The sequence below is a fragment of the Eufriesea mexicana genome, unplaced genomic scaffold (genome assembly GCF_001483705.2).
Source record: "Eufriesea mexicana isolate 0111107269 unplaced genomic scaffold, ASM148370v2 scaffold572, whole genome shotgun sequence".
In the NCBI taxonomy this organism is placed as follows: Eukaryota; Metazoa; Arthropoda; class Insecta; order Hymenoptera; family Apidae; genus Eufriesea; species Eufriesea mexicana.
This window is the reverse complement of record NW_016908738.1, coordinates 1,321,463-1,333,138: the sequence shown is the minus strand read 5'-3', so window position 1 is coordinate 1,333,138 and position 11,676 is coordinate 1,321,463. Positions and strand designations below refer to the sequence as shown.

The 11,676-nt window shown below is 40.1% G+C and overlaps 1 protein-coding gene across 1 annotated transcript; it reads left to right on the top strand.

Moving 5' to 3' along the window:
* The first annotated feature begins 344 nt into the window (after positions 1-344).
* Positions 345-9,677, top strand: LOC108545854 (serine-rich adhesin for platelets). Its single transcript, XM_017897650.1, has 10 exons — positions 345-371; positions 429-773; positions 957-1,358; positions 1,453-3,473; positions 3,556-3,814; positions 4,199-4,936; positions 5,124-5,570; positions 5,732-6,235; positions 6,749-7,393; positions 8,178-9,677. Exons 1-10 carry the CDS (start codon positions 345-347, stop codon positions 9,675-9,677), a joined length of 6,888 nt encoding a protein of 2,295 aa, XP_017753139.1.
* The last annotated feature ends 1,999 nt before the right edge of the window (positions 9,678-11,676 follow it).

Below are 11,676 nucleotides of genomic sequence, written 5' to 3'. Positions count from 1 at the left end.
TTAAATGAAGATAAAAGTGTAAATATCAAAGACTTAATTTATTCGTTTCGTTAAGACGATTGAACAAAAGCCATACGGAATTTCATGTGAATTTCGGTCTACATTCGCATTCTCTCCATTCGCAAGGAACGCTCTAACCATACTACACATACCAAGTGACAGATCTCGTTCGTTAATCTTCGGTCAAGATCGGTCGTACTCGGATTACCGTTTATACGTGTTCGTCTACCCTCGTGCGTTGTCGTTCGTTGTCATTCGGTCGCGCTTATTCTTCGCGGTTATATCAGATTTGTATACGAATAAACCTAACGAAAACATTCAAAAGAAAGATAGCAGAAAGGACTATGTTTCAAACACATCATATTAGGTTTGCAATAGCATAAGGAATGATGAAGTAGATCCATATAGCTTATATTCTATGATTTCAGGTTGTGCGGAGGTATTTGACATTAATAATATCAATTTGCTTGATCCTGTCGGTAAAATTTGGTACGGTACAAGCCGAAAGATGGTCGCGACAGGTGTCAAACAGCGAATGGATACCATTGACGAATCCTAGAGCAACGCAAACTCAAGTCGAGCAAAATGGCCCCACTACGGGACTTTTAACGAGTGGAAGCGCGCAGTTACCTCAACTTCCTCAGCTTTCCTTGCCGTCGGCGCTTCAGCAACAGTACCAAGAACAGTTGCTGCAACTACAGAAGACGCAAGAGAATATACAGAAACTATTGTTGTTGCAGCAACAACTCAGAGCCCAGCAACAGCTTCTACAGGTACGAAGAATGATATTTCTTTTTGTTGCAAAATTAATTACGTCAGGAGGATGAAATATAATAGATTGCATAAAATTGCTTGCTTTGAATAAATTTAAGAATCTTCAATTTTATTATTTCTAAAGAAGTACTATTAATTTGAATGAAATCCTTTATAACTTATGGAAGTCTTTATTTGCTTAGTCTCAGACGTTTCTACCTAGCGGCTTCAGCAATGCAGATGAGGAGAAACAACTGCATCAAGGCGGATTAGGCAGTTCGCAGGTGGCAAATCTTGCGTCGGAAGATTTGGTACCACCTCTTCCTGCCTCTGAAGCATTGCCACCAGCTTTTCCAGCACAAAACTTCCTACCCCAACGACCACGACCTCACGCACCGACCAAACAAGATGCAAGCCTTGTGCAAGAGTTTAGTAACCTGCCCGGGCAAGATTTTAAGAATAGCCAACTGTTACAACAGAGTCAGAATGTTGGAAACATTGAACAGATTGAAGAGAATCAAAGACAAGGCGCGAAACAGATGAAGCAAACGAGTCATTCCTCCTTACCGCCTCAGGGTGAAAGTGGACAAGATGAAGAAGAAGAGGTTGGTGTTTTCTATTGGGGATTAACTTTTTATATAATTTAGTATAATTAACAAATCTTTGACTGACATCTTTTTCGGCTCTATTTCTTGATAGGTGCAATTAGTTTATGTCCCAGCAGAAACATTGGCACAACGAGGTCAGCCGAAAAGAGGCCGTGGAAGGAAACAGTATCCTTCCCGTCAACAACAACAACAACAGCAGCAGCACCAGCAACCTCAACAAACACACCAACATCACGAAAATCAAGGCGTAGATGGCGTACACGAACAGGATACGTTAGCTCGAGAAATTTTGCAACAAATCCAGTTGGAACGTGAGGAAAAAGCCCAATTTCTGAAAGAAGAACGAATGAAAGAAATTGCCAGGCTGAACGAAGAACAAAGAGCATTAGAGAGAAAAGCTCGTCTCCAACAAGAAGCTCTCCAAAGAGAACAGGAGATACAAAGACAACGGGAAGCAGAGAAGAAGAAAAAAGAATTAGAAAAATTAGAAGAATTAGCTAAGCAAAGAGAATTGGAAAGAATTCGAGAAGCCAGAGAAAAACAACGACTTGAGGAACTAGAGAGAAGAAGGTTAGCCGAAGTTCGAGCAAAAGAAGAGAAACGACGAGCAGAAGAAGCGGCTAGACAGAGAGAAGCTGAAAGACTTGCTGTTCTGGAAAGGCAGAAGGAATTGGATATCCAACAGGCCTTGAAGCAGCAAGAGATCTTAGAGAAACAACGTGAAAGGGAAACTAGTGTGACTGGTCCAGAGCGTTCTGAGAATCAAAATGTACAAGCTCAGGCTCTCCCTTTAATCAGAGATCAACACCAACAGTTTCATCGTCAACATTTCTCAGAAGCGCCAAAACAAAGTAAAACTAAAATCAGAGGACGGCAAAGGCAGAGAACTCCGTCGTACCAGGACCAACAGAACTATAGACAAACAACTACAACTCCTTCTCCTAATCAGCCTCCCTTATCAGTCTATATGGCAGGTTCCAATTCAAAGACAGCTAATATTAAAGTGTCTGACGTATTAAGGATATTAAAAGATGCTAAAACTATAGCTGTTCTGGATACAGTTGGTCCAGATACTCCTCAAGTATTTGTAGGTCCAACTAGCTTAGAACCGCCAATAGGTTATGCTAAGTTTGATCTTCCTTATTTATCGTCTATTGACCACAACCGAGTGGAAAGGAAAGTCGATAAATTGCCTTTCTTTGTGGCACCCCTTAGTTTCGACCCACCCCCAGGATATTCTAAAATTCCCTTCCCAGCGCCGCATATTGGGTCAGTGGTGGTAAATACTTTGGATAATACCGATCCAAAAGAGACCGATAATCATAATCCTAGTCCCACTCCACTAATAGAACCTAATTCTTACTTAGACGGTTTAAACAGTGAATCTAATCCTACTACTCCTTTGTACGAGCCCCAGACGACCATAAGCTACTCTCCAGAATTGTCGAGTACCCCGAAATATGAACAACCATACTCAGCAACGCCATCTCCCGGGTATTCTGGATCCAAGTTCAGGTTCAGACAGTATTACAATGACAATAAGCCAGCCTCTGTAATTAGTACGTCTTATTACGATGATCAAAGGTCCACAGTGAGGAAGCAAAAGTATTACGACGAAAATTTAAGGACTACTGAAATTCCCGTGCAAAGTTCCAAAGTGGAGACATCATTGAGTCACGCGGAAGAAGTTTCTTATTCTACCACACCTAGTTTCAAAGAAGAAACAATAGGTCAACAGGACCCCTCGGGTCAGCTAGCATTAATTAATCAGCAGTTGGCTCAGCAGAGAGAAACACAAGGATATAACACTGATGTACAATATAGTCAGCACAATCCCCAGGTCTCTACTGGTCTCACTGGTAGTTTCGACGGTGAAATCACTGCTGGTGATATTAACGACGTTAGAGCTCCCGTTGGACCCACGCAGTATAGTTTGCCGGCAGAACTACCAGCGATCTCACCGCACCTTCCTGGTCTGGTAAACTCTCTATTGGATAAGAACGAGGCAAAACTTCAAGCTGGTACGACCACCACGACCACTAGCACTACTACTACTACTACAACGACGCCGCGTACTCCTACGACCACGTATAGGCCTCGTAGTAGACAGAGGTATATTTAAATTTGAATATAATTCAAATTAAGCACCATTTTCAACTAGTGAACAAAATGTTTTGAATGCTTTTAATTTTAGAAGCAGAATAGTTTCCACGAGGCCTAAAACAACAACTGAAGCTCCAGCTACAAGAGCAAATGTAGACAGAAGTCGAAGACCGTACAATAGATCTAGATCTAGATTCACAACTACTACAGAGGAGTATCGCGAATCCGCTTACGAGCCAACTAAATCTAAAATCCCGGAAACCACGTTGAGATACAATGTAGAGCACAGGAGACCAGTCAGCAGGACACACAAGTACAGAAGTCGAGATAAGACTAGTCAACAATCTGAGGTACAGCATCTCATCTAAATTGCTAGTGTTACCGTCATTTTGTCCTTGAAAATCAACTGAAGCTTGATTATTTATCTGAAGAGATTTTATCTGAAGAAAACAAATATTTTTATAAGAACGAATACACATATTCACCATAAGAAAAATGCTTTAGAAAAGAATATTAATTATACAATGTTTTAGTTATACAAACTACAAGTATACTCTAAACGATACTATACTTCTTTAAAAAATTCTACAAAATTCATTAATATTCTTTTGATATTTATTATCGGTATTAAATATTGAATTAAATATTTTATTCTAATATAAATATTAAAATTAATGCGCGTAAAATTAACGATTTGACTTATTTGAACGAAACGACTTGTTTCATGCCAACAGGTCCTCGGACACGCTCAGAACGTACAAACACAACAATCGTACGACACCGTGTCCCATAGTGATTCGAATTCCTCTACGTCAAACACGTTCCTTCCTGCAACCGGGTCAGATACGAGTGGTAGTCGTCAGCTGGATTCGTCGTCAAACTTGAACGACTACGCCCCAGAGAATTATCCCTCCACTACTGTCAGCACTACCGAGAACTATCCTCCTCTCCACGATGTCACGGTAAATCACGGATCCGCTATGGTTTCGGAAGATTATTCAAGAAGTCAAAACTATCCTCAGAATATTCAAGAGGAGCCACATTATCGACCTAATTATGATCAATCTACCCTTGAACAGACTGGTCTAGAACATAGTCCAGTGAATGGATTTAATTATCAGGCTCAAAACGAAGAATCACTGGATCAAGGAATTATTCAGAGGCCAAAGAATTATCAGTTGGATGGAAAAGTAGAAAATAGTGACTTCGAGTTGGCTACGACTGTTGATCCGAGATTTAGGGCATCAGAAGATGAACGTTACTCGCCGATTTACGAGGTGAATGTACCGCAACCGCAGTCAGAGTACACTTTGACGGGACAGGATAATCTGCATCGGGTGGAAAGCGAGAAGATTCAGTCTGCCGTTGCTGATGCTAATCCTAACGAGGACCCGATATTTATCCCGTTGCCGGAGAATAAACAGGAAGACTATGAATTGCCAGTTTCTTCCACGGAGATTTCATTGTCAGATGTGAGGGCACTTACTATCAGATTCCAATAGTTATTTTTGTATAAGTATTTTTGCACTAATTTTAATTTTCACTAAAATTCTAACAAGGTAAAATAAAAGCATAAGCTCGCTATGATACAGAATAATTCGAAAGTTAGGTAACTACGATGAAAGGATGTTTTAGAACAATTACACATTAATATTTCAGATAACATTAGAGACAACTACAACGAGCACAACTCCTGTAGTAATACGACAGCGAGTTCGAGGACGTGTTGGCACTCGACCGCACCATGAATCTTCGGTTCAGACACGGAACAGAGGTTCACAGGATGAGTACGTTCGTTTCAACGTGGTGAAACAAGACTCTACTCGAACCTCCCCTAGTAGACAAAGAGTCAGATCTAGATCTCGTACCCAGAATCATGGGTCCCACACTCAGACTGACGATAGCGATTACATTAAGATTCATGCGGTACAGCAGCAAAGGTCAATCGCTACAACCACACCAACGCCATCTACAACCACTACTACGGTACGTCCAACGGAAGAGGACATTGATTATGGATTTATAAGACCACCGAACTTCCGACCAGTACATCCAGTGGATAACAGATACCAAGCACCTGTAACGTACCGGCCCCAATTTCCAGAGGTGGGTAACTTTGAAAAAGTCAACGTAAACTGATAATTTTTAGTTAACAAAAATCTAAGAACAAAGGGAATATTTTAAACCATTTTATAGCAGATAAGAATTTACAGAGAAAACAAGTTTTCTCAAAACCAAACACCGATAGTAAAACATCCTGTTTTCAGGTGCCACAGCAATCACTGTTACCGAATGATGAGACCGCAGTGGAATCGAATCCTCCACAGACACAGCTGCTGAAAAATCGTCAGAAATACCAACCGACTCCTAGCCGTCGCTTACCACCAAAGCCAACCACCTTGCCACCACCCACAACAACACCAGAAACCATCACGACTACTGAAAGAATACCTGTTGCCACAGTACTTCCAGATGATGCGATATACACAGCTAAATCAAAATCTCGAACAGATGAAACAAAACAGACTCGAGTAAGAAGTAGAGTCCGCCGACCTGGTAGAAAACGTGTAACTACCACTAGTACCGAATCTGTGTTGGAGGCGCATAATGAGCTACCACTGGACGAAAATTATCCTCCAATACGCCCACAGCCCGTGACCACAGAGCAACAACAAAGCTTGTACGACGATAATTACGATAGCGCCGGAGGATTCTCCGGTGGAACACGTAATCCAACCGGGCATCAATTCTACGAGACCTCTAGCGAAAACGTGAGTACACTATACTGAACAGCGCTTCCGGCGACAGTTAGGTGGATTAGAAGGAACATTAACGAGGAACGATGCAAGGTGTGATTAGAAATTCGAGCACAGTTTGCGGTGTTCGTACACGAAGTAGTCTTCTGTTTCTGGCTTGTTCCTGTTCCAATTTGTGGGCTCTGTGACTTCATTTATCGGTTTTGGCATGCAGCAGTCCGTTTGTGGGTCGCGATAAGGTAGAAATAATTGCGATATAGAAATTTTATGACCAGTGTTTTGCTCCTCATTTTGAGCACTGTTGCAAGTTTGAAGCTACATTTTAGATCACAATTTTGAAAACACGTTACGTTTAAAGATTACTTTAATTTCAAGTGCAGGATAGCATCACAAATATCTGAAACCAATTAATCTTTCTTCAGAAATATGCTTTCCAACACGCATAAATGTAACTCACGTGCCGCCACGCACAATCAAACTACTCCTAGTTTCAAACTCCATCTAATTAAAACTTTTCTCAAATTCCAGTATCCACCCGAGTTCCTCCTGAATTTCGGGAACTATCCAGCCCAGCAGGTTCAACGTGAGGAATACGACCAAACTCAATTAGCCAGTAATGCGCCAAGAAGATACACTCAAGCTTCGAGAGCGAGACCTTCGCCGGAGGATGATCATCCAACGACAGCGGATATCTATGGGGCAGAGAGTCAGTGGTCCACCAAACTGACGAGGGCTTCATTCCAACCAAGTTTCGCAGTGAATCAAGTACCCGGGGAAATTTCGAAGGGGAACCAGTGGTTCCACGAATCTCTAAAAGACAGCAAGCCGCCTGAGATAATCACTGCCGCGCCAGAACCATCGTCTGTAACATTGGTGGTCTCATCGAATGACAAGAAAATAAAGCAAGCTCAGGAGGATGAGGACGAGTCAATGCTGCTAGGTACCACGATATTCGGTAGAAAGACCAGTGTACAGGATCACACGGAGAAGATGAACTCGACTGAGACGACCACAGTAACGCCAGTAGCGAAACAGAAAAATGGAAATGTGGATGAAGCTAGTCAAGATAAGGAAACTTGGCAGAGGGACAGAGTGGAGAGTTCCACGGAGCAACAGAGTGTCGATATTGAGAAAATTGAGAAGAAGAACGATAATCCTACTACTGTGAAGAAGGTAAGACGAGACTGAAGCGGATATGCATTCAGCAGGCTAAGAATCATAGTCATGAAAACTGATATTGTTTATTAGATTGAGAATAAGAAGCTTGTAAGAACTTTATAAGAAGTTGAATGAAAAATATATTTTAATAAAAGGTGATATTATAAATTATTGCTAAATAATCATAGAGCTAATTTATTTCAAATTTTTAAGGTTCCACTATGATTCTCAGTCTGGTAATCATTAACAGCGTTGATTGGCCTTATTTGAAGGGCACTGAGTAAGTTCAAAGTTGCAAACGACGTAGAAGAAACTGTTGTCATAGAATATGAAGGTAGCTTTTTTGCAACGTGTAAGTAATATGAGATTCGTTTACTTTTTGGCGTACACCAATATGGTTTTTTCCCTGAAGAAGATGCATAGGTACGAGGAGTTATTGGAGATCGTTAGAGGCACAGACAAAAGAAGTTTAATATTAGTGTGAGAGGTTGGTGTATGGTTATAGGGGGAGAAAAAGGAGATATTAATATCAGTATGAGCATTTGTGGCAAACTGCTCTTTTCTTATGCGAAAGGGTGAACAGTATTATTTTTGTACAATATAACATCATTGTACTTTATTCATTGTCATAAAACTATGTATCTCATATAGAGTGTTAAATAATTTGCTTAAAAACAAAATTCTTATTGTAGATTATAGTAAGAATATTTCTATAAAAAGGAAAGAAAGTATCCTAGAACTTCAATGGTGCTATACGATGATAACAATAAAAACGAATGTCTGCAACCATTTGTTCCAGACAGCACGAAGGAGAAGAGTCCGTATTAGAGTTAGACCGACCGTCGATGATTTTGTTACGGCTGAGTCCCAACACTTCAACTCTGCTCTGAATGGCTTGTTTCGAAACCAATACAAGTACAGTCCCATCCGTGAGTCTAAACTTCCAGCAGCATCATCGAGTCCACCGGAAAAGTCGGTTCTACAAGACTTTCTAACCGAGATACTGAAGAATGACGAACCCACGAAGATCACGACCACAGAAGTACCAGAAGTTGCGTGGACTATGTCTCCAGCCATGACAACTCCTATAGTGATGCCCGAAGACGTGGATGGAACTACGGAAATTCAGATTACTACGATGCCAACCACATACAAAACTGAAGAGGCAACGATCACAGAGACTCCTTATAAAGATTTATTTGCAAAGCTAGTTCAGGAACCACGAGATATTATAAAGGTGAACGATAAAGAAGAGAAACAGAACAACGAGACAAAAACCGATAAAGAGGAAAAAGAACAGAAAACCTGGGGATCAATGAAGAAATGGAACCAGAAGAGTGCCCAAAATACATTGAACTTCGATTCAATAGCTGGTAAATATAGGGCTAAGAATAACGACGTGAATAAATCGGACGATAATTCAGACAGAGTTCCAGGTGTCGAGGAACTGACCGTTGATGAGAAGAAATCGGAAAGAAAGAGCGATGTGGTAGAAACTCCTAATGAAATGGACGAAGGAAATTCATCAGAGTTTTCAGAACATAACGAAGAACGACAGAATGGAGACTATAACTATCCTAAGAACCACAGGGCCAAATGGAGCGAGGTAAGATATCCGTCCGCCTTTGAACATTCTAAAACTTCTTGGAGCTATGATTCAGTGAAAACGAGCGGTAGATCCGGCACATCGTCGATTCCTGGATTAATAACAAAGAACGAAGGAGACACAAGCGTGAAAACGCTCTCGGACTACGTCCAAGCAATCTTTGATACTATGAAAAGTGCCGAGGAGGAGACAACGATGACATACACGGAAGATCCGGATGACATTATAACAACCACGCAACCTCCTCTGTCAGAGATGGAATTTCCGATTCATGCTAATGAGTCAGAACAGGAAGAATTAACGATAAATGACGCTGAGGTAAAGACGACTACTCAATTGAGCTTCGAGGAAACGGAAACAACGAATAGTATCGGTGCAAACGACATAGAGGTGACGCAGACGATTGCGCCCACGACGGATATTGATCTGGACAAAACAACGACCTTGGGACGAATAGACACCATCTCCGACACAACAACGAGTTCGTCGTCCGCACATTTGGCCACGGATCCTCCTTTGTCAACCACTCTGAAGCCCAATAGTACTACCGTTGTGCCAAGCAATTCAACTGAATCGATATTGGGGAAGGTTCTGCGAACTTCAACGACTACGAGAGTTTCCCATATGACGGAAATCTGCTACAGAGGCCGATGCGTAATGACGAGGCCTAGTCGAGACGATCGGTTCAGATGAATGGAACCAGAACAGTTAACAAGAGAGATTATCGTTCCCTTCAAATCAATCGTGAGGGTCATTTGTATATATAGACGGCGTTGATCGCGATCTTCGTACCGTGTTTCAGTTTATTTATTCCGATTGGAACTTTCTTTGAAAGTAATTTCTTCTATACCAGAATGAGATTATAAGTCTTATAGCATAGAAGGAATTTATGTGAATAATATTGCGGTGTTCCTGTGGTGGTTACATTAATTGTGTCATTATGGTCGTTGACTCGTCGTACGTGAATAGAAATTCTTTTTTAAAAATAAAACAAGTCAATGTACTTATTGGAAAAATTTTGGTTAAATTGTAATTTTACCTTAAAAGGTTAAGACTGAGCAAATGTATAGAGTGAGCAGTAGATAAATACAAGTGAATTTAAAGATGGTGGAGGTTGATACAGATAATATGTTACCCTAGTCAGGGTGAACCGGTTAGGTAAGAAAGATCAAGCATCGTCGACAATGAATCGATCGTGTGTCGTTTGTTTGTTAAAAGGGTGTCAGACAATTATCTGACACTCTTGGCTTGCTTCGAAACCGGAAACGGAGGTCCCTCTAGCGTTCGATCAACGTTCATCGCTTAAAAAGAAAAACAGAAAAAAATTAAAAGATAGAGCGCTAAGTCTATTTAACTTAATTTTACCTACTGTTAGTATACGTGTAAGTTATGCGTTTAAGTATTTTAATAAAAACACGAGAAAGCAACACCGGTCTCGTTCGCACGCAATCCTAAGCGAGTTCCTTGACTTCTTACGGCTGAATCGAGCTGCCCCAGCGACCCCTTTAGTTCATCAGCATATATGGAACCTCGAGATCTTACTCGTGATACCTTACCTGAAAATTATATTTATTCGAAAACCTATTTAGCATTAACAACTAAATACTGGGTTTTTCAAGTATTTTATAAATTTTGGGTGTTTTCAACCAAAGAATTTAAGGCAATTCCTTTGAGAAATTTGCGTAAAGATTCTTTTTCGCCAGAAATTCGCTAGATTGGTAAATTTTGATTTCAGAACTGCCTTTTCTTTAATATAATCCAAAGTTATATTGCTTTTAAAAATACGAAGGGATCAACAGGGATAAATATAAAATTTAATTAAAGAATTCATTAATTATGCTCGATGCTCATCGATTCGCAATCGAAAATTTGACCTCCATTCAAGGCACAAAGAGAAAGGATTGAAGAGGAATCGTTGCAGCTGAAAGGATTAAATCATTCACCGGAGAACAGTGCCAAGAATAACATTTCTCTTATTGTAGTCTCACGATTTCAAGAAGGGTGGCACGAGGTGCTGTGCATGTTTTCCTTTCAAAGGGAAAGACGGACAACTTCTCCAAACTGTTCCCGCTCCTTTCGTGTTAAATTGAGCCAACAAACTCCCTGGACCAAAGTTCAATAGAGTTCATCAGCTCAGTTGCATCTCTTCTAATTAACCTTCCATTGTTTTTCTGCGAAAACTCCCTAACGACGATCGAATTGATTGCGAGTTCAATTATTATTGCACGATCCAACGACCTCTACTATGATTATATTAATATTCCCTTGCTTGATTATTAAAAAATATAAAAATGTAAAAACATTTTTACACAGTTTTCAGAACATCCAAAAACAATTGGTTGAAAACTATTAAAAAATTTTTAAACATTTCAATAGTATTTATTAATCTTGGAATTATCAACTTTAAATGTGTGCCTAAATATTTTATACCTAGATCATGATAGAGTAAAGTGATGAGGGTAAACTGACATGTACAGGGCGTTGCATGTTGACAGAATATATACTTTAATAACAAATGAAGGTCATAAAATCTTTTAAAGAAATTGATGCAAACATACATGCTTTTTGATCATCCTTTCCCAGTTATTGTCATATTTATATTCAAGTAATATAAAACTACTTATCTGCATAATCATCAACAATATTTTTCTACTATCTTACTATTTGCTACTGAGTCTCACATGCTATGAAA

What these genes read in the sequence shown, in the direction of transcription:
- LOC108545854 (XM_017897650.1), top strand. Translation starts at nt 345, where the DNA reads ATGTTTCAAACACATCATATTAGGTTT. An exon ending in AGACTAGTCAACAATCTGAG is followed by an intron (nt 3,815 to 4,198) that starts GTACAGCATCTC and finishes TCATGCCAACAG; the next exon opens with GTCCTCGGACACGCTCAGAA. An exon ending in ACGAGACCTCTAGCGAAAAC is followed by an intron (nt 6,236 to 6,748) that starts GTGAGTACACTA and finishes CTCAAATTCCAG; the next exon opens with TATCCACCCGAGTTCCTCCT.